The sequence below is a fragment of the Fonsecaea erecta genome, assembly GCF_001651985.1.
Source record: "Fonsecaea erecta strain CBS 125763 chromosome Unknown Scaff1, whole genome shotgun sequence".
Classification (NCBI taxonomy): domain Eukaryota; kingdom Fungi; phylum Ascomycota; class Eurotiomycetes; order Chaetothyriales; family Herpotrichiellaceae; genus Fonsecaea; species Fonsecaea erecta.
Genome location: NW_017387244.1, coordinates 4744726 through 4766956, shown reverse-complemented (window position 1 = coordinate 4766956; position 22231 = coordinate 4744726). Strand labels below are relative to the sequence as shown.

Sequence of the window (22231 nt, the reverse complement as noted above, 5' to 3'; positions counted from 1 at the left end):
TTGCTCACACTTGTAGCGTGGACGTCAGCCTAGTGGCCCCGTCCAGCTCACCACTAGCGCGTCCGTCTGATGAATCTCAGTTTCTTTCGACTTCACACTTCCACCCTAGAACCATGAGGATACATAGGATCTCTAAGAATCGATAAGACGCGGTGTGTGCTCAGGCTCTGCTTGTGATGTCTTGGATGAGCTGGGGGCATCGGTAAGTGGGATTCGAAGGGGAAGGTGAAAGAATGTATACAACAACGGCACCCTGGACAACACCAAAGAGAAGTGAAGTCCGATGAGTCTGGAGTTCTCGCAACGTGCAAGTGAAGGAGAATTCGGCCTGGTGGGAACAATTCTTATAGTCTCTGGGATGCCTTCAACTAAAGTATTACCGAGTACGTCGATAAGGCGCTCAACCACTCGGATCAGTTAGGAGCGCAGTCGCCCGAAGCACAGAAGCGATGTGGGATGAAGACGACTTCAAATTGATATTTCAGGAGGCATCAGGCAGCTTGCTTCGCCAACGAAGTGCTGAGGAGTCTGTTCTTCCCCTGTGGCTGTGGCTGGCTGCTATCCAGAATGCTTGGATACGTGACTTCCACAAGTGCTAGTATCAGACCTCCAGCCGGGACAAGTGCCCATTGCAGCAAAGGCTGGCATGGCAGCATGGAGAGAGAAAAAGTCGACAGGACCGTCTGGAACTCTCAACAATACAGTATGAGACGGTGGTTGGTTTACATTGTGGCCACGTCGGCCCTTCAGAACAGTACCGGTTGGTAGTTTGAAGATAGCCAGCACAATGCAAGCATTCCAAACAATCCTGCCTTTGGAGAACCGCGTTCCCCCTCCGGAATCAGGCCTCCCTATGCATGAGCAACGAACGTCATCCTCTTATCAATATACATAGACCCGTGCTCCTCTGTGCACCAACAACAACAGCAGCAACAGTTCTCCCTCCCTATTGCCAATCTTAGCACACGTCGCCTCGAAGAAAACAAAAGAAGAAATGTCCTACTTCTCCAAGACGCAGTACAACGCCATCTCGGCGGCCTACGACGCGGTCAACGACCTGCCCATCTCGCGCGCCATCGTCGTCAACGTGGAACGCCTGATACAGCCGCACATCCGGCGGGGCAGTACGCGTGTGCTGGAGCTGGCGTGCGGCACGGGCTTCTTCACCCGCCACATGCTGGACTGGGGGGCCGCGAGCGTCGTGGGCGTCGACGTGTCGCAGGCCATGGTGGACATCGCCGCCGCCGAGATGGCCCACAGGCCCGAGCACGCCGGCAAGTACCGCTTCATGGTGGCGGACTGCAGCGCGCCGTTTTCCGCCGCGGCGGGACCGAAGACAGAAGAGGGCGGCGACGCTGAAGAACGATTCGACCTCGTCTTCGCCGCGTGGCTGCTGAACTACGCGCCCGACCAGGCCGCCATGGCCGCCATGTTCCGCAACATTGCGACGCACCTGAAGCCCGGGGGCCGGTTCATCGGCGTGCTGCCACACCCGGAGGACGACCCCCTGGTGTGCATCGCGCAGGTCAACGCGGCGCGGGCGCTGGGCTACGGCTACGGGATCGAAGTGCGCCAGGAGCTCGTGGACACGCCGCACGGGGGCTACTACGTGCACCTGTTCTTCGACTCGATGCCCCCCGTCGACTTCGGGAATTACTACCTGCCCAAGCGCGTGCACGAGGCCGCCGCGCGCGAAGGGGGCATGAAGGGCGCCTTGACCTGGGAGCCCGTCATGCTGCCGGACGATTACGATGTCGTCAATCGCTACATGAAGGAGCCGGTGGCACCCGGGTATTTTGACCGGTGGCTGGAGTATCCGGACTTTGGGATGTTGGTTGTCGAAAAGGAGTAAAGGAGCAAGGAGTGAGTGGATGTAGTTGGCCACGCGGTATATATGCTAATGACAGTGCTTCTCTCGCAACCGACCATGGGATGTGGAATGCAGGGCATCCCGTTCGCTCGGCCGTCAATAAGCCACATGCCGATTAGTTAGCACCGGCAGGTCTGTGGCAGTACGAGTCGATACCGCCAATTTGGCTCAGTTTGATGCCGCTTCAAAAAAGGAGCGAGGGTGAGTATGTGCACTCCTGTAGCGTAATATCACCCGTGAACAGCTCGACCCTCCAGGGTCCGCTTCCTCCTCCCCAATCACACTTCCTGCTCGTAGCCTGGAAATCGCAATGAGGGACGATCACTGCGATACTGGCGTCATTTGAGGCAAGCGGCTCCCTTTAATAATGGAATAATCTCCCACGTCCAGCCACCGCTCATTATCATTTCTGAATCTCGAGGTACACCTACTGTTGATTTCGAACCATAGCTCGATCTCGACTTCCGTCGACAGCAAAAGCTCGTCGTAATGCTGAGGTACGTGAGAGAAGCGCTCCTCAGTTTGGTGATAGGCATAAATTTAATGGTAATAAAGACTACACGCGTAGAGCGTGTAGTCGCTCTTAGTTAAGTAAGAGAGGTGGTTGAACTTGTGGGAAGAATAAGTCGAACTTCGACCTGACCGTCTGACTCTAGCCAACCTTCGCCTCTGTAGCTGGCGTGTCGGTAAGGGAAAGGGTCCAGAATGGCAGCTTCCCTCGAGCGACGAGCTGTAAAGCTTCCGGCTCTTTGTCATCGATGGCACTGGCGATGTGTATGACCCTGAACTCGACTGTCCCCGCAAGCCAGTCTCGATGGAATCGTCGGTCATCCGCATTGGCTCGGCGTACTGGCGTCTTAGTCGATAAGGAGATCAAACGGGCGGTGACTGACGTAGCCCTCAACCTCTTGGACTCCGGACAGCCAGATCGACCCCTGTGGTAAAGGGACCACAAGATTTCGTGACAGGTTGTTTTCCACCAATCGTGAATACCGAGCATCCAGAGGTGCAAACAACCTGGCAGTGCTTGATGCTATACGAGACAGATGCCCGACAAGCCATTATGCGTCGTTGCCACTATGTGCTTGGTTGTTCTTGTACTCGGCCATTTGAGCTTCGAGCTCTGCCAAATTCCCAGAGAAAGGATCCTTGACCGGCTCTCGTCGGACCTCCCAGATGTCTTCACTGCTCGGGCCCGTTTTCCACTTCACGGCCTTCTTCCGATAATGCTCGCGTATAGCCGTCTCACGATCCTCCTTTTTCCAATTCCGGGTTTTCATGCACAGCCAGAAGTCGTCCCAGTGATTTGAGCATGACCGGAAAGAACCATAGCGATAGACGTTGACAAATTGACCTCCAAAACTCTGGCAGAACATGGCATAATCGAAGGCAGATCTGCAAGAGATCTCGGCTGGGTAGAGGGAGTCGGGAGAGATGTCTGTGGCCAGTGATGCTTGTTGCGATGACGGTGCTGTAGGTGGTTTGGAGTTCGTTCTCTGAGCTTGCTCTAGGTCTGCTTGTGTCTGGAGCTCCTTCAGGAACTCCATCAATTCCTGCTCACTCTGTTCATCCCTGGTGAGGGTGCGTTTGACGGGTTCAGGAACCGCAACAGGAGGAATGGTGACGACGTCGTCCTGAGTCTGAGGCACGGACGCAGCATCCCCTCTGCCACCATCACTGCTCGAGGCAGGTTTCTGCTTCCACCACCAGCTCATTCTGGCTCGATTCGCTCTCCTGAGAAGGAAGGATTAGTCGGAGGACCAAAAAATAAATGATGGCTAGGTCAAGCCACAAATTGAACCCGCAGCCACAGATCAGCCACAAATTTATTTTCCCGACGTCATCGACCCATCCGCGACGACCATGCGGGCTTGTCAAGCTGCGCCCATGGTAATAGGAGCCGACTGAAGATTTTCCAAGGAGAATTTGCGACAGATAAGGTAAGGGGAGGTTATATTTCCAGCTGTGCTGTACGGAAGCGGCACGATGAGGAGATAGACCACAACATACTCTCTCTCCACGATGCTCTAGTCACTACTGACAGCATGATTCTGTCGAGGACTGCTCAAAGCTCCTTCGGGCGACCGACAGGTCTCCGGACGAACCTCTCGAGAAGAAAGCACCTTTACACTTGGAAGAGCCCTGCTTCGACGATCAGACGCGCAGCACTGCCGTCAGGAAAGCGTTGGACTTCCACTGAGGCCGGTGATAATGAATCAGGCCACATTCTGACCCAGAAAAATGAGGGCATCTTATTTTTCGACAGTGAGTGCCATATTCGACCACTCTCTGTGCGCAATTCACTGACTTCACGGCAGACGTCTTTCCCCTGAAGCTCCAATGGCTCAATCGTATCCCCTGGCTAAACCCTGACAAGTTCCTGGCGACGTCCCTCAGCAAGGTGAATCAACCGAATCTTGCGCTGGCCGACCCCTCCAGTATCATCAAGCGAGCCCTGCCGGAAAACCTACCCCTCCACGTCAAAACTATCTTACCGAGACTGCGAGAAGGTGGAGCTTTCGTCAAGTTCTCTCATGAAGATGGAATCACCGCCACAGAGCTGGAAAGCACACTGAAACAATATCTCGAGGAAAAGCCCATCACACCCTGGTTCAATCCTTTTCGCAGGGTCCGCGCCTTCTTGGTGCAAGGGAAGCCGTGGATCGAAGATCTGTATCGTGTGCCTACTCCCAGGATCAAGGTCGAATTCTTGCCCACAGCGCCTGAGAATTCGGCAGCTGAATTGACCCAAGAGACGCTGTATTCGTTGTTCCGCCGGTATGGAAAGCTCACAGAGATCATACCGCAGCCATCTGACTCAAAGGTCGTGCCGAAATATGCCTATGTCGACTACACGCGAGTGAGATTCGCTACCATGGCCAAGAATTGCATGCATGGGTACGTCGTCCCGGCCGAAGATGGCGGAGGAAAGACTGGAACGCTGCTCAAACTGAGCTATGAGTCCAAACGCAAAACCCACTGGATATGGGACTGGGTGACGAACCACCCCAGGATCGTCCTCCCGCTGTTGGTCGCGATACTGACCGCAGCTTCCGTCGCCGTGTTCGACCCCATCCGAACCTTCTTCATCAGGATGCACATCACTCATGGTCTTCACCTCGAGGATCAGCGCGTCTTCAAGTGGGTTAGAAGCCAGCTTCTGCGAGGCTACGACATCATCAGGTTTCGAAAACAGGATCGAGACGAGGACAACATGAGAGTTGTGTGGGAAGATCGCCAAGAGGCTATCAACCAGCTGAAAACGTGGTTGATTGAGACGGCAGACACATTTATCGTGGTACAAGGACCGCGCGGCGCAGGCAAGAAGGAGTTGGTCGTCGACCAAGCCTTGAAAGATCGACCTCACAAACTGGTTATTGACTGTAAGAAGATTCAGGAAGCCCGTGGAGACAGCAGCACTATTGCGGCAGCGGCGGCCGAGGTAGGCTATCGCCCCGTGTTTTCGTGGATGAACAGCATCAGCAGCATGGTCGATCTTGCGGCAACAGCCACCATTGGCACCAAGGCGGGATTCTCGGAAACGTTGGACAACCAATTGGCCAAGATTTGGGGCAACACGACGACTGCGTTGAAGCAGATTGCATTGGCGCCACGCAAAAAGGACGACAAAGACGCGCACTTGGCAGACGACGAGTGGTTGGAAGCCCATCCGGAGTGTCGACCCGTGGTGGTGATTGACAACTTCTTGCACAAAAACAACGAGGGCGCCGCGAGTATGGTGTATGATAAGCTGGGAGAATGGGCTGCTGTTCTGACGACGCAGAACATTGCCCATGTCATTTTTCTGACCACAGACGTGTCTTTCTCCAAGTCACTGAGTAAAGCACTACCTGACCGGGTTTTCCGGCAAATCACGCTGAGTGATTGCACTCCTGAAGTGGCGAAAAAGCTTGTGATCAAGCACCTGGACGCTGACATGGCCGAAGACGGTGCATCAAGCGAGGGGAAGATCAGCCCGTCACAAATGAGAAGTGACCTCGATGAGCTAGACGGAGTGATCCAAGTGCTCGGAGGTCGCTTGACTGACCTCGAGTTCCTGGCGCGAAGGATCAAGACGGGCGAATCGCCCGGAAGTACGTGACTGACCTCTGCTCCTCTTTCGATCGTTACTGACACGTACCAAACAGAAGCCGTACGACAGATCATTGAGCAATCCGCATCAGAGATCCTGAAAATGTATCTTCTAGACGTCGAGGTTTCGAGCCGCAAGTGGACGCCTCAGCAAGCATGGTTATTGATCAAAGAACTGGCGGCCAACGAGACCCTCAGATACAACGAGCTCCTGCTCAATGATATCTTCAAGGATGGCGAAACTGTGCTGCAGGCTCTCGAGCAGGCAGAATTGATTACCATCACGTCCAAGAACGGACGGCCGTACAGCATCAAGCCCGGGAAGCCGGTGTACCAATCCGCGTTCGAGTATCTAACCGAGGACGACGTACTCAGAGCGAGACTTGATTTGGCAATTTTGTCCCAATTGATCAGCCTGGAGAACAAGAACGTGGAGAAATACGAGGCGGAGCTGAAGACACTCGCAGAGATGCCCGGGACGCCCAGTGAGCTGAAGCCGCGGATCAAATGGTGTCTGGGCAAAGCGATGGCCAGCCAGGAGAAGATCATGCAGTACGAGGCACGAAGCGGGAAGTTGAAGAAGGTGCTTGCTGAGCAGTATTGAGTCCCCATCGTCGATCTCTACCATTCTCCTCAATTTGTGTTGTGTTGTTCGATGGCCTTTTTGTCGAGCGAGTGCACATATATATTATGAACTCTACTATATCCCCAATGCATATATATACATACATATGGTTCTTGTCGACCTCTTCGAGACCGGATTGATAGGATTCTTCCTGCATTGGAAATACCCTTAATTGATTCGCTGAGCAGGTTGCCTGGCTAGGACCAGGGGCTTGTGGTTTTTTTGGCCCCATGTCAGCACCGTGTCACTCGGAATATTTATTGGTTGGCACCGAGTAGCTACATACACACGCGTTTCGAGGGGCTTTTTGATATTGGAATCAGCAATCAACTTGTCAGGCTTCCCACGCCCTACTTCGCCATCAGATGGGCGCGACAGAGGCCTTGTACCACCCCTCCGTGATGCATGAGCTCAACACGGCCAGAAGAGGTCTCGGATACGACGCATACGGCCCCCGTTAAGTCTCTGTCACTCGTATCTTACCAGCTCGATAAAAACATACCGAACGAGGACTCGCCGTCGTGTTCAAAAGGGTCACGGCACCTTGTGTCAGCTGCTATTATTGGTGCGCCGCATTGATTCTGGATCTGGAGAAAAGGAGATACAGCACCTTCATTAACATATCATCAACCCACCCACACCCTCTCGATAACTTTCCCTCGCAAACATGGACAATATCCCCCTCCAGGAGAGAAGCTCTGCCTTTCTCCGACATACCCTAACGGAAAGCATCCAACATCCCTTTCAAACCCTCGTCGCCGTCCTCTTCGTCGTCTGCGTCGTCACCCGTGTCGTCTCGGGCCTCCAGTATCGTGCTACAGTCCAGAAGCAAGCAGCAGATGGGTCGAATGGTCCTCGAACGGTGCCCATCCTGCCCTACTGGATTCCCTGGATTGGCCACGCATTCTCGTTTGCCGCAGGCGGGACAGATTTCCTGACCCGTGCAGCACGGTCCCTGGGGCCCAATGCGTCCATCTACGCCCTGAAGATGGCCCACACCAAACACAACGTGGTCACGGTGCCGAGTATTGCCAAACAGATCCTGATCGACCGGACCAGCCCCATCACGATGAACGACTTCGTCTACCACACTATGAAGAACTTTTGGGACGACCGCGGCGCGATCAAGGCCATGGACCCGGATCACCTGTGGGGCAACGTGCATGGTGTCTTGTCGGGCATGCTGCGCGAGAGCTTTGTCACTGCGGCCATCGGCGGCACGGTCGACATGGTCGCCGCAAGGACGTGGAACCTGGTCTCCGGCGCGCAATCCCCCGTCGACCAAACCATCTGGGAGCGCCAGGGCGGTGTGGAAGTCCTCTCGCGAGGTGACGGCGACGGACCTCTGGTCGCCGAGGCCGATCTCTTTCCTCTCCTACGGTACTTCGTCGGCGACATTGCCACCACGGTCCTGTTTGGCAAGGATTTCATGGACAACTACCCCAACATCATGCCCGACCTGTGGGAAATGGACTCGCAGTTCAATCTCTTCATGGCGGGCGCGCCTTCGTGGTTTCCCGGGATGAGTGGGCCGGCGCAGGCGAGGGAACGCATCATCCAGGCCGTGCAGGAACACCACGACGCGCTCTTCAAGTACCTCGACGGCCAAGACCCGGGGAGTCGCTGGAACGACATGTCCGACGTCTCATCGGTCATCGTCGACCGCGCCAAAGCCTTTCGCGCGGGCGGCTCCGTCCCACGAGGCTACGCAACGGGCAACGCGGCGATCTTGTGGGCCATGAACATCAACGCCAACCCGGTGATCTTCTGGATGACGTGGTACATCTTCTCGACGCCGTCGCTGTTGGAGGAGATTCGGGCCGAAGTCGCGCCGTACGTGCGGTTCCGCGCGGCGCCGTCCACGGGCTTACCCATCCGCGAGTCGCCCCAGCTGGACATCGACATGGCCGCGCTGTGGAGCAAGTGCCCGCTGCTCAAGGGCGCGTTCTTCGAGACGATGCGCCTCGAGGCCGCGAGCATGTCGTACAAGATGGTCGAGGACGACTTCGTGGTGTTTGAGAACGACGAGGACGCCCGTCTGCTGGGCAAGAAGCATCCCCAGAGCTGGCTGCTGCGCAAGGGTGAGTACATCTGCCTGCCGCACGGTGTGCACCAGAGCGACGAGAAGTACTTTCGCGACCCGGAGAGGTTCGACCCGCGCCGGTTCTGGGCCAAGGATGGCAGCAGCAACAGCAACGAGAACAACAACACCGACGCAACCGCCGTGCGGGTCGAGTACGGCACGATGAAAGTCTGGGGCGGCGGCAAGCAGATGTGCAAGGGCAAGACGTTCGCCGAGCGCGAGGTGGTGCTCTTCGCCGCCGCCATCGTCATGCAGTGGGACATGGTCCCGGTCAGTGACGGCGGGAGATGGGTCCATCCCGGCCGGAAGATCGGGGCCGGCGCGGTGAACCCGAAGAAGGATGTGCGGGTGCGGTTGATCAGGCGGGAGGGGTGGTGAGAATGGAAACGGAACGGAACAGAAAAGGGGAAAGAAAGGGGGGAGAAGAGTGGGATACGTACATAGGTGGTGTCGAGAATACGTGGATACAAAGCCAGTCAGTTGTTCAAGAAGGGAAGTGGAAGCCAAGTGAGTGGCACAAGACTGGCTATATATGGTACTGCATATTCGATAGACGGAATGAACATACATAGGTGCAGACAGACCTTCCTTCACCATCCTCTCGAATTGCTTGATCACCAATACTTTTCATCTCTCTTGGTATATATGGACTTTCAGCCTCCTGGTCACCCTGAACAACTCGACAGACCATGGGACAGACGCTACATACCTAGCTTATGTTTCCTGACATACACAACGGTGGAGATGGAGAGAGAAAGGGACAGAGAGAGCGAGCGAAAGGGCATAATCCAAAACAAAGTCGATTCCTATACTGTACATACTGTACATCCCTACCAGGGCAGTCAGTTAGTCAGTCAGTGCTCTTGCTCTGCTAGGTAGGTAGGTCCTCTCTGCTCTGAATGGGAGGAGATGTCACGCACAGGTCTAATCAAAAAATCCCCCATTCTTCTTCTCTCCCTGACGCCTCACTAGCCTTTCCACCCAACCAACCAACTCACTACCGAATTGGGCAACATCTGTTATTCCTCCCTCGGTCCTCGTACGAAAGTCGTCATGTTCCTCGCACCATGATGTGATACAGTCGACCTGGCCTGACCGACGGATGTGTTGCTTCAATGAGCTGGCTATACATAATAGCGAGGTGGCATATGCATATATGTACATATATATGTACGCACGTACGGCCTTGTTGGATGTCGAAGTCAGCCTGTCGTCAGCGCCTCCGGGCATGTGTGCCGTGCCGTGCCATGCCATATATGTATGCAATGTCTGTATGTGGTGACGTGTCTACAACCCCCCTCCTCCGTATGTACAGCGTTGCGAACTCCGTCCCTGTCGTATCCTCTTCTGTCTGATCCTGGATCCCTGCCCTGTGTTGTCAAGTACATGGTGAACACGAATAATCTTGAGAAAGATCATGATCGTGATGACCATGATGATGACTAGATGACCATCCGATGACCATCTACTGTCCCTACAGTACCTGATGACTTCAGACCATCCCTGAAAATCCTGGGGTCAGCTTCAGCCTTACCGGGTAATATGTCATACAGCATTCTCCTTGCACCACCAGTTGCGCCAGATGTGCTGTACATATAATGACAGCCTACTACTAATACTACTACTGCTGCTACACATGATGATTGATGATTGCATATTACATTGGCGAAGTTCGGTAGAAAGCAGGAGCTGGGCAATGAGCAATCAATGGGCAGCAAGCCAAGCACCCACTTGGCGCCACCTCGTTGCCTTGCTTTGCTGTGCTGTGCTGCGCTGTGCTGTGCTGTTGCTGTGCTCTTGCTAGATGTCTGCCGTCTCGAAGGAAAGAGAGAAAAGCTTACCTCAGGCAAGTAAGCCTGAACGCGCAAGGACAGGCGAACACGAGGTTTCCCTGCCCGTTCCAGCTAGTGTACGAATGGCTGTATGCGGTGCATAGTCTAGACTCTCTCACTTGCCGCGAACCACAAGCTTCTTTCATGATTGGGTCGTGCATCCGCCTTGGGCTCTCGCGCACCCGGGGACCAAGGGACCTTGAACACTTTCCGCTTTTGCTCGTTGTTGTAATAATTCCATCTCCAGCTCCGCCATGTTGGTTTGGCCCAAAGAGAGTGGGAGAGACGTCGTCTAGCCTCGACGTCGGACTCGCTTCTCGAATTTTTGCCTTTTTACTTTATTCTCCTCTCGCTCTCAGCCGTGGCTGGTGGTCAACAACCAACTGTGACTACATAGCAGAGACATGCGGTCAAACTCTCCATGCTGATCCGGCCCGTGGCTGACTGACTGGAAAGTGTAGAATCCCCTCCCCTAAACCCTTGAAAATCTCTCTCCATGCCGTAGCATCCGCTCACCCACCCACCGCACACAAACATTCCCATCGATCAGGCTGACCATGTATGTCGGCCCAGTGCGGGACCCTGACAACCAGGGGGGAGGGAGACGGGAGAATCGCCACGGGCCCCAAACACGCGGTTTGCGCAATGCAGCGAATGATGGAGCAGTGGAGAGGCGAGGGGAGGGCGTGTGCGCGTGCGTGTGTAGAGCCCGTGTTTGCCCAGCCAGCTTCCTCCAGACGTACATACATACCTCGTACATACATACATGACCCAAGAGCTGACCTGACCTGACCTGACCTGACCGGCCGCCTTGACCCAGCGGGGGTGACTGACTGACTGACCGATTGCTTGATCGTTTACTAGGACTTATGCAAAAAGGGGCGCGTCAATGCAGGGCGGGCAGCTAGCCCACCAGCCCACGCCCAGCCCGTCACAGGTAGGGAAAGATTAAGAGCGCGAGAGAAAGGGAGGGAGGAGAGATACGAAAAGAACGACTGCCCGATGTGCATGTAGCAGGGTTCGTGATCGTAAGCTTTAAAATAAAATAAAAACCTTCTGGACCTGGTCGATCTCGTATACGTACACACACCCCTTGCCACTCCCCTCCGCCCGGGGCCCTCCAATCGTAGCGGTGTCGAAAAAAAAAAACTGATGTGTGAGAGCGACAGCCCTTTCTGGAAAATCCCATGCATGCTAGCTAGCTGCTGAAGGCGTGTATCAGGCCAGGCGAGGCGAGGCAAGGGCCACATATGTATGAGGTAAGGCGAGCTAATTAATCTGAGGTTCGAGGTATGGATGTATGTACATAAGGGCGAGCTGAGCCGCGATGGACTTTGCTTCTTTGCTTGCTTGCTTCCGTGCTCCGAGCCACGTTGAAATAAAAAGAGACCCTAGGACCCTCGTACTTCCTCAGACTCCCCCGTCTCTCTCTCTCAAAGTTTGCCTGCCGGCAACTGAAACGTCGCTCTCGTCCCGAAGAGTAGTCGATCTGACGAACGGAGACTCGTGCCAGACAGAACAAGGGAAGCAGAGAACGACCAGGAAGAGATCCCCGTGCCCAGCTTTGTATATTTGAGGCGCCGACGCCTCTCTCGCGCGCGGGAATTCAGAAAGTCCGCTCCCTTCTCACAGTCAACGGAAGTGGTTGCAGTGCCCCGTGCATACCTGTCGTTCCTCGGAGACAACCCGCCACCTCACCCACCTCGGAAATGCGTTTCAGCAACTTCCTTCTAGCCGGCCTGGCGCTCGTTCTCCCCGTCACACTGGCAACTCCTGTCCCGGCCACCGTGGAGGAGATCTGTGCTCCTCCGCTGCGAGACGATAAACTTGTCAAGGTTCGTCCAGAGTTGTGTCATGGCGCCTGCGTCTCTACCCCTGTTCCGTTTCTGGGAGCTCTGCCACAGCTGTGTGCGAGTGTCCCGGGCGACATGGTGATCCAATTCCATATTTGGGGGAAAGAGAACAGAGAATTTGGCTGACAGACCCTTCTCCGGGGTGTTATAGCGACTGAACACCGGTACCTGCGTCCACCAGCGCTGCGTGGTCGATCTGGACACCGGGAAAACCTGCATCACCGCCTACTGCACCCTCGCTGACAAGGACGGACTGGAGTGCCATTGTATACCGTTGACGGATTAGGCACGCGGTCACGGTTCGGAATGAATAAAGGTTGCTTGCGACCCAGGGGGGACTTTGCGACTGTCTTTGATGTTTTGCATACCTGCTTTGCGCCGACACAAAAGCTGGGGCCTGCATTTCGCATACCGGTGATGCATGAGAGGGAGTCTGTGGGCTTTTCCTGAAGCACGGTCGAGTTGTGTCCAGTGATTTATCCTCTTGTCTGATAGTTGTATGCTCCTCCGGAGTCAATCCATCTCCTAGCATGGGATGTCTCAGGATATTCCGGTCGACCACGCTTCTTGATAGCCATTCACGTCTCTTTCTGCTCCCCGTTTCTCACAACAGTGTCTGGCTTCTCGCCATCTTCATCCAGTCGGACGTCATCTGTGCTCTGGCCCTCCTCTTCCACCCCCTGGCTGCCACTGCCACCCACCCCGGTCCCGTCGTCATTAACGCCTTTTTCGAAGCCTTCGCAGTGCCTCAACATCCACTCCGCGCATTCTTTTGCCCCCTCCTTCGAACTCATCTCCGCTTCCACCAGGGCATCCCGCCCAGCTTCATTGACGATGGTTGGATCGGCGCCGGCCTTGACCAGCGCCTGAACCACATCCAAGTGCCCGTTCAACGCCGCCCAGTGGAGCGGTGTATTCCCCGACACATTCCTGTGGTTCACGAGCGAGGGCGCGGACTTGTCAGCCGTCGTCGCAGAGGGGGAGGCGCCGAGCGACTCGGACGGCGCGAGCAGCGACAGCAGGTGCGTGATGATCTCGAGGTTCCCGTTCGCTGCGGGGTAGTGCAGCAGCGACGACTGCGAGCCGAGCCCATCGGCGTCGATGTCGATGGACGAGGCGAGTAGGACCGACGGCGGACACTTGTGCGTGCTGCAAAGCTGCGCGACCAGGGACATCAGGCTTTCCAGGTCCCCGGTGCGTGTGAAGTAGATGAGGTCGTCGAGTTCATCGGGTGTGGGCGTGGGGAGGGTTGTAGAGGGCATTTTCGCTTCTGGAGACGGGTGAACAGGCTCTGAATCTGGTGTCGCTTGATTGACACTTCCTTTAAGCGGGTTCGGAGGAAGAAGAAAGCGTGGATCGGCAAGAAAGGTTCCGCTGTTGTCAAAACACAGACACGAGGTGCTTTGGGGGAGCGTTTGGGGGAGAATTGAAAAATTATGGCCCACACTGCAAAAAGGCCGATTGTGCAGGTGACGTCAATTGTGAAGCCCATAGGAAATCGTACTGGCACCGCAAGCAAATTTTGCGGTTACAAAGCTGCGGATCGACCAGAAGGCACTATCTACAGAGGAAACAGGAAGTGGAAATGGGAGATCATGCTTTGATTGGCAGTATGATTTGTTTTTTGGGATTTTCTGGACTGATTCAATCTACGGATCCTCCTCCGACGGACTTCGCCCACGAGGGGTTACTCATCTGGATTGCGGTTCTTCATGGACACACGACGCAGCTGTACTCGTCAGAGCCATTCACCTAGACAAGACATTTCGTCTGAAAGAGACGAACACACACCGTGCACCATACATAGAGCTGAATAGTCGATTTGTCAGTTACTCTGAACACTCAACCCTTTCTCATGCATCGGAGTTGCATCCAACGCAGTTGACTGATTGTTTCATTTTTTTCTTTGGTGTTTTTGTGGTCGGCGTCTGAACTTCATATGGTTGGTTTGGCCGTGACCCCATGGGGTCGCCCAGCAGGACATGGCAGCCTGCATCGTCCAATTCCTGGCTTTCGGCCAGGCGTACGTCCAAGGGTCATCTCGCTGTGTGAATGTTTTTTTTTTCCTTTTTGGGCCAAGGCATTATCTAGCCAGGCAGGTTGAGCGAGATCTTCACAGGCCGCTTGGATGACAGTAGAAATCTCGCTGCTTTATGTCGAGAGTAGTTTTCGCCAAGTGGTTGGTATCACAGTCCCAAAAAAAAAACACGTGCAAAATCCGAACCGTCGCTGTTTTAATGGTTCAACCCCCTTGCACATCTGGCAAGCGGACTGAGATGTCTCCGGACTGTGTGATGTAGCGGACCCATGGCAAGGATGGATATTGCAACTGTGTGCACGGTTAGAAGGATATCTCTGACAATGAGGGAGAGGGGTGGGTGACAAACCTTGGGTTCAATGATCTTCAAGTATCGCACCTGGATACCACTGGTGGTGAAGTAAGGAATTTCGAACTTGACGTTGATGGGTCTCTTGCCCTTGCCTTCTCCTGCGATGCCGCCCATACTGCCACCAAAACCACCGGTCATGCCACCACCACGTTCGTCGTCTCCCTTGACGCTGGGAAGGCCGAGTTCCGCGCGCATGAGAAATTCCTTGCCGCCACCGAACTGTTTGATCTTCCAGACAATGGCAGATTTCTCGGGCGCATAGTGGACAGAACCAATGTTGGTACGGAATCTTGGGCTATCGGCATCATCAGGGACGGGGATGCTGATCTCGACGTTGTTGGCAGTCGATCGTCGCTTAAACTGAGCCTTAGCTTTCAACATGTACTCGATTCTTGAACCAGAGTGGGATTCGACGACACACTCGACCCAGATCAATGGCTTCACTGCGGTGTTGAGACGGTAACTCATCAGCTCAAATTCTCCATCGGGAGGAATGAAGCTGATGGTGCGGTCGTTCTCAAAGCGGGACAGTCTCACGCACTGGTGAAATTTGACGTCTTCCATTTCGACGGCTTTGCCTCGCGTGGATCTTCCAGTGGTTTCGAACATGACCTTGTCATTCAAGCCCAATCGGAGTTCTGGCATGCCGGAAAGGTAGCACTTCATCTTGATCGCACCCAGAATCTCCGATCGGAGGACGTTGCCAGTGGATGAGACCAAGAGGTTGAGAGACTCGATCACGTCAAGGAACACCTCGTTCTTGCGATATCTGATGCCTTCGCTTCTCCAGGAGACAGCGTTGGTAACGGCAATGGGAGGGCGTGCCTGCACCTCGAGCTTGTGGGACTCTTGAGTGATGTACTCCTGCAGAATCTTTGACTCGGTGGTTTGAGGGTATCCAAAGTCCATCATTTCGTCCAGCAGCTCATAGATGATGACGAAATTGTCTCTAATTGACTCCTCTTCCAACTCTTTGAAGTACTCAGTGAAGACCTCGACGATCTTGTGGAGGAACAGCAGGATTTCTGCAGCATTGGTGTTGCGCTTGGTGAGAGCGAGGAGGTAGAGATTGTTGTGGCGGATGTAGAGGTACTGTAGAGTGGTTAGCTGGGATCGTAGACATTGAGGGTACCGGCAACCAACATTGATGCCCTCATCAGAGAAACATGGCGGGACTGCAGATGATTCTTCTTCGGCCTCCGAAAGAAGGATTGGGAATTTCTCCACGGCAGACATGGGAATATCACCACGATAGTTGCGAGCAAGAAGAGTCTATGTTTATCAGTATTCAATGTCAACTTGGGCGGACACGTTCTCGCCGCGCACCTTGCCCTTCAGGTCGAGGAAGAAGACCGCAGACGCCATGGTGTCTGGAGGGTCGGAGGAAAGGGTAGGTTGAGAAGTTGAGATGGAGAAGCAACCAGTTTTGAATGAGCTGAAGAACAGGTTAGGATTATGGGAAGGAGAAAGGCTGCATCAATTGGAAGAGGACGAGGAGGGGACGTTGTGAGTAGACAGGAAATATTTATAGGCGTGGAATTGAACGTTTACGTTTACGTTTACACTCCGCAGGCAGGCGGAGATCATCCCACATTATTGTACCAGACCTACACGTCCCAGCACGTGTCTCAGCCTTGCGAAACCGAAACGGGGCGAGTCGTTTAGCCTTGTGCAGCCTCGTGCAACCTCGTGCCAATACGAAAGTGGCGTTTCTCCCGTGAAGAATCAATGCATCAAGATGCGTCACCCGAAGATTATGCGGCCTTTTCCTTTGAGTGCACATTATGCTTTATCATGAGTCCCAAAAGTAACAAATCTTACTGTCACCTCACGCAAATTCATGAAATCCATCAAACCCTTCGCAATGGCGGAGATTGTCAGAAGTCCCCGGCGTGATCAAACTGGTCTAAATATGCCTATCAGAGCACTCAGACTATGCATGCCAGTTATCTGACCATAAAGGGTGCGAGTTCACGGGAAAAATTGCCAATTAAACGCTGATCTTGGTGAAGCATATGGAGTGGTGTTCTTTTATCGGGTCACAACCAGCAGAATGTCCTCTACCATGGTTGAGATGCCTCGGTGAGTTTTCCACAAGTCAAGACACTTCAGTAACAACGGGACCGTCCGTACTTGTTGAATTTGCAGACCTGAAAGCCACAATCGCAGAGCTGTTTCATGAACGTGGTAGTACTTGTCCAGCACATACGCCGTCTGAAGGGATCCAAGAGAGCTCACCACTCTCGTAGGCCTTTCTTCGTCTTTCCGTCCTCCTTTCTTCCTAACTATTCAGGAGCATGATGAGAGCTTGGGATTACCCCGTATATACTGGTTTCCGCGTTGACGTTTCAAGCGACGAGCAACCGCCAGGTATCTGCGAAAGACATTAATATGGCAAGCAAGAATGCAATCTACTGATCAGCTTCTCCGAAGTTTTACCGTCGGGGAAACCCAAATAATGCCAAGCAAACACTTCCGCGCGACAGCCTTGCGATACAATAAATTTCCTGAATTTCCTCTTTTTTCTTTTTCTTTTCCATAACCAACGCGCCCGAAAGACAGTGCAATGCAGCATCTTGCCTGAGATTGCGGACATTCTGTCCCCAGTCTCATGGTTCTACTCAGTTGCCGAATTTTGCGATTTAGAGACGCGGAGACCAATCGAAGTTTTATTATTTCGTGGACGGTGCCATAAGAGCTGGCTGAGCATAATTTTTTTGACGGTTGCTCAGGCGGTGTCAGAGGCCCCAGACATATCTTCTATTTTGTGTACATGCCATGATGATGTTGGTGATGATGGTATAATGCCATTAGCTGTTAATACACCTGCGAGAGTAAAGGCTTCCCTGTCTGTTACGGCGATGGCTGTGCAAGCTCTGCCTTGGGTTTCCAATTTAATTTCAGCCCGAGTGGCACGAGCACCTTCTCCTTTGCTATTTGGTTCGCCACTGCACCACCTTGTTCCAGGGCCACAGCGCCGATGATCGCGAGGACGGCTTGCGAGTAGACTAGTTCTGAGCCTGATGCTTGAAGACGTTCGGGCTGCGACGAGGTTAGTGACAGCGAACCAAGGAAGGATTGCAGCGCAGGACGTACATCTCTGGGATGCCACCGGACCACTTCCGGCAAGCCATACTGCTCGGCCAAAGTCGCGAGTTGCTTATGACTTGTGAACCAGTGATGGGCGCCCCCAGGAGGCACTCCACCGACTCGGTGGCAGGGTGTCGAAAAGGTTGCCGTCCATAAGGATCCTGCTCCTCGCTTTTCAGGTAGCGTGAAGCATCCGCGACGCTGATCAACCCTAGGGAACATTGGAGCTCGAGTATTCGCTTGCCTGTAACCCTCCATCAGTATTGGACCATAGAGCAACTGGGAAAGTAGTGGCTCTTTACCGAAAAACGCAAGCCGGTCGTTGAATCCTCTTCTTCCAGCGTCGAAGCTCTTGTTCGTGACAGCTAGCCATTTGGTCTCTTCCGACAGCATTTTGTCACCGTCTCTTCCCAGAAACTTGACGTAGAAATCATCTAGCTTCCGCTGGTCTTTGTTGATCTTGAGAGGTGTTTGTATCCGCGGTGGCCGCACGCGCACGGGGGCTTTGAGTGCCGAAGGCGTTTGGGACCAACGCGGAGGCTTTTCTGCGTCGACCTCCATCTCGGAGAGCTGAGGAGCTGCCGTCGAGACATGGCGCGAATGACGGGTTGGTTTGCAGAATGCTTGCCGGAAGCGAAGATGGTCGCAGGAAGGGCCCGGTCTAGATGCTCGGAGGAGGTCACCGATGATACGGCCGGGGGTAGGCGTTCTGGAAGACATGATGGGGATCTGGGCGTTGGAGACGTGACAGGTGATGAGCAGCAATCATGTTACATTGAAAGGACGCGCATTTCGTCAAACAGAGGCTGGATGATCTTTTGCTCTAGAAAATCAAGTTCAGCTGCGACATGGATGGTCGACCGTAGCGGCGGAGCATAAATGATCGAAGCGCAACTTCGAAAATAACCTCAAGCGAGGTTTTCTATCTTTGTTGTTCGTGCGGCCAGTATTAATAAACCTGTATTATGTACATGGCCATAACTCCAATTCTCAATATGATCTCTTCTTCGGCGGCACAGTCTGGCACTCCTTCTCATCGAGTGTGGAGAAAATCACATTCCGATAGCCAATGGCTATGTCTTGACCGACATCCTTCTGCCAGCTGAGGGAATGGCGCATGAACCTCTGATCATCTCTTTCTGGAAAATCCTCGCGAGCATGAGAGCCCCGTGACTCCTTTCTCTCGAGAGCACTTTTGGCAGTTTGTGCAGCACAGGTCAGAAGGTTACGCAGCTCCAATGTCTCGACGAGATCGGAGTTCCAGATAAGACTCTTGTCTCTCACGCAGACGTCCGCATTGAAGTCCTTTTCCACTTGTTGCAGGTTTCCCAGGCCTGTCGTCAGACTTTCTTCCGTGCGAAAGACCGCTATGTCGTTCTGCATATTCTTTTGCATGTCGGCACGGAGCTCGGCGGTCAATTTCTTTCCATCTGCTTCTCGCAGGTGTTCCAGGTCAACAAACCCCTCAATCCCTGTCTCTGGCGAGACGCTGCCTCCATTCCTGAGGAATGGCATTCCTTTCTCATTGTTTTCAGCGATGTGGCCAGCAGCAGCGCGGCCGAAAACGACAATATCTAACAAGCTGTTTGCTCCCAGGCGATTAGCGCCATGCACCGAGACACAAGCAACCTCTCCAGCCGCATATAGACCATTGACAGCGGTCTCTTCTCCCGTGCTCGGGTTCACATCCAGGACTTGGCCTTTCCAGTTGGTAGGTATGCCTCCCATACAGTAGTGTCTTTGGCCAAAGAAGATGTGCCGTTAGTTTGCATCACTCGACCATTCGAAGGAAGACTTACACAGTTGGTAAAACAGGAATAGGCTGCTTGGTTACATCTACGCCGGAGAAGATACTGGCTGTCTCTGCAATGCCTGGTAGTCGTTCCATGAGGATCTCTCTTGGCAGATGTGACAGCTGGAGGAAGATGTGGTCCTTGTTCGGACCACAGCCACGGCCTTCTCTGATCTCCATGTTCATACTCCGACTGACGACATCTCGACTTGCAAGGTCTTTGGCTGTGGGGGCATAGCGTTCCATGAAACGCTCTCCTTCGCCATTTAGCAGATATCCCCCCTCGCCTCTGGCGCCCTCGGAAATCAGGACGCCAGCGCCGTAAATGCCGCTGGGGTGGAATTGTACAAATTCCATGTCCTGAAGGGGGAGGCCCGCTCTTGCAGCCATTGCTAAGCCATCTCCGGTTGAGGTATGTGCTGAAGTTGCACTAAAGTAACAGCGACCATAGCCACCGGTGGCAAGGATCGTGTTACGGGCAAAGATGCGGTGAAAGGTGCCCGTTTCCATGTCCAGCGCCGTCAACCCAATGCAATTCTTGCCGTCCATGATCAGGTCTAGCGCAAACCACTCAATATGAAACTGGCAGTTATGCTTGAGGGCCTGGCCATACAATGTATGCAGCATAGAATGGCCGGTTCGATCAGCCACACACGCAGTCCTGTGGGCCTGTCCGCCGGTGCCGTAATTCAGGCTTTGTCCACCCAGTGGTCGTTGATAAATCGTGCCTTGCTCGGTGCGACTGAATGGCATTCCATATTCTTCGAGTTCTCTCACGGCTCTTGGCGCCTCGCGGCACATGTAATGGATTGCATCTTGGTCACCCAGCCAATCTGACCCTTTGACCTGAACCTCGTTATTCCGAAAAGTCCACAACGAGTTTGGCAGTGGCTTGAAGATGGTTCGTGCATCAACGGCACGGGGTCGGCGATCAACTTACCGTATCGTACATGTGCTGAAGCCGATCAACAGAATCCAATCAGTGTATGCCCTGGGTATCTTGATCCACGGAGACAATCGCCAGTCCGAGAGACTTACCCATCTCCAGTCATCCTCATGCATACTTTAAAAGTGTCAACTGAGCTGTTTCAGTGCGACCTGAGGAATATCACTTACTTCGCTAGGGCAGCATTTATCCCTCCTTGGGCGGCCACTGTGTGAGACCTTGTTGGGAACAATTTGGTCACAACAGCCGTGTCGAGTCCGCTCTCCACAAGGCCAACAGCAGCTCGAAGTCCCGCACCCTATGTTGTCCTCGGTATCTCGTCAGTAAACAGACCAAAGAGAAAGAACATCCAGCACCCAAGAAGTACAGGCTTCGTAGAGGCGGCGAGGCTCAGTTGCCAAATACAATGACACCTAGACGCGAAACCAGGTCACTTACTCCTGCACCGACTACCACGGCGTCATATTGGTGGTCAATCACTTCGAATGTGCTGTTGCTGGCCCTGAGCGACGAGGTGGTCGCACGTCGTCGTTGGTGCAGCTTACGTATCTGAACTCGGGACATCCATCGCGAGAGCGGTCTTGATGGAGCCGATTGGAGGCCGAGAAATGTTCGAGGTGACAGAGATGAGCTCAAAGCCTGGCGGCATGCTCTCAAAACAGAATGCATCTTGTTTGCGAGAAGCATCCCCCTTCTATTCTACCAAAACCGGGTCACAAAAAGAAACAAAGGTGACTTCAGACAACCACAAACTCGAAAACCAAGTGAGTCTCCGAGATGGTCTCGAAACCCGGGGTTCGAGGGCGGTGGCACCAATGGAGGACAAGCAATTTGCTAATTAGGGGGGCTCCGAGATCGCTTTGCCGTCTCGGTCTCTCGGATTCTGGCTATCTGCTCCTCATTTCGCCGAGAGACCGGCACAAGAGCATCATCACTTCGCAAAGCATGGGGAGATTTCGTGGAGATGCTGTGCCTCACGGCTTTCGGGAAACGTACTATCATACCAGAGCAAGCTCTTTGCTTCCCACGACCACCTTCCTCACACCTTCGCTCACCGAGTTACACCCATTCTCTGTCGTCTGAGCAAATGTGCTTCTGCCAGATCCAGGCACATCGTCAAAAGATTAAAATATGTCCTCAGGCTTTTGCGAGCATGCTAGTTGAAGCATAAGTGGAGTTTCCCTTCCTCCAATAATCAGACATCCATTGACAATCGCCCGCAGCCACGCCTCTGTCGGATATACAAACCCACGATTATTGAGATATCCGGGGATATTCGGGTCATGGTTTTGCGGATGTTTGTCGTCAATTTCTTGAGACTCTCGTAGGCATATCCAGATAGAGTCAGCGATATATTCGTTTTCGGTGGCAGACTGCTGAGATCAACTCAGGCATGTACTTCACTCTAACTCTGAAATTGTCACCTCTGTTCCCTATTCCCATCAGCTAACCAATGTTCAAGCCGCGATGTTTTCAGGAATGAGTCAAATCAGCACTGCAGCTTGATATTGAGGTTCCTGCTTTGCACCAGTACTACCGGGTTTGCGTTGAGGCGTCACCTCGTTACCTACCAGCATATTCTCACAACATCCTTCCTGGTGCTTCAAGGGCAGTAGCACCAGTAGCAGTCGCCCGAGCATCTGATTATGATATCAAAC

The 22231-nt window shown here is 53.6% G+C and overlaps 8 protein-coding genes across 8 annotated transcripts; 3 read left to right on the top strand and 5 right to left on the bottom strand.

Moving 5' to 3' along the window:
* Positions 1-994: 994 nt before the first annotated feature.
* On the top strand, positions 995-1852 carry AYL99_01704 (hypothetical protein; the record flags this gene model as incomplete). The annotated part of the gene is made up of 1 exon (XM_018833220.1): positions 995-1852. The coding sequence occupies one exon, from the start codon at positions 995-997 to the stop codon at positions 1850-1852; it is 858 nt and encodes a 285-aa protein (XP_018699099.1).
* Positions 1853-2931: 1079 nt separating this feature from the next.
* On the bottom strand, positions 2932-3585 carry AYL99_01703 (hypothetical protein; the record flags this gene model as incomplete). Its single annotated transcript, XM_018833219.1, has 1 exon — positions 2932-3585. One exon carries the CDS (start codon positions 3583-3585, stop codon positions 2932-2934), a length of 654 nt encoding a protein of 217 aa, XP_018699098.1.
* Positions 3586-3915: 330 nt separating this feature from the next.
* On the top strand, positions 3916-6566 carry AYL99_01702 (hypothetical protein; the record flags this gene model as incomplete). Its single annotated transcript, XM_018833218.1, has 3 exons — positions 3916-4135; positions 4189-5964; positions 6019-6566. The coding sequence occupies 3 exons, from the start codon at positions 3916-3918 to the stop codon at positions 6564-6566; spliced, it is 2544 nt and encodes an 847-aa protein (XP_018699097.1).
* Positions 6567-7254: 688 nt separating this feature from the next.
* Positions 7255-9048, top strand: AYL99_01701 (hypothetical protein; the record flags this gene model as incomplete). The annotated part of the gene is made up of 1 exon (XM_018833217.1): positions 7255-9048. The coding sequence occupies one exon, from the start codon at positions 7255-7257 to the stop codon at positions 9046-9048; it is 1794 nt and encodes a 597-aa protein (XP_018699096.1).
* A 3885-nt stretch (positions 9049-12933) lies between these two features.
* Positions 12934-13617, bottom strand: AYL99_01700 (hypothetical protein; the record flags this gene model as incomplete). Its single annotated transcript, XM_018833216.1, has 1 exon — positions 12934-13617. One exon carries the CDS (start codon positions 13615-13617, stop codon positions 12934-12936), a length of 684 nt encoding a protein of 227 aa, XP_018699095.1.
* A 980-nt stretch (positions 13618-14597) lies between these two features.
* AYL99_01699 (hypothetical protein) lies at positions 14598-16110 on the bottom strand (the record flags this gene model as incomplete). The annotated part of the gene is made up of 4 exons (XM_018833215.1): positions 14598-14684; positions 14743-15837; positions 15889-16017; positions 16072-16110. The coding sequence occupies 4 exons, from the start codon at positions 16108-16110 to the stop codon at positions 14598-14600; spliced, it is 1350 nt and encodes a 449-aa protein (XP_018699094.1).
* A 1488-nt stretch (positions 16111-17598) lies between these two features.
* Positions 17599-18555, bottom strand: AYL99_01698 (hypothetical protein; the record flags this gene model as incomplete). Its single annotated transcript, XM_018833214.1, has 3 exons — positions 17599-17787; positions 17814-18079; positions 18138-18555. 3 exons carry the CDS (start codon positions 18553-18555, stop codon positions 17599-17601), a joined length of 873 nt encoding a protein of 290 aa, XP_018699093.1.
* A 270-nt stretch (positions 18556-18825) lies between these two features.
* AYL99_01697 (succinate dehydrogenase, flavoprotein subunit) lies at positions 18826-21222 on the bottom strand (the record flags this gene model as incomplete). The annotated part of the gene is made up of 7 exons (XM_018833213.1): positions 18826-19573; positions 19635-20473; positions 20568-20582; positions 20666-20690; positions 20744-20871; positions 21012-21063; positions 21119-21222. 7 exons carry the CDS (start codon positions 21220-21222, stop codon positions 18826-18828), a joined length of 1911 nt encoding a protein of 636 aa, XP_018699092.1.
* Between the last annotated feature and the right edge of the window lie 1009 nt (positions 21223-22231).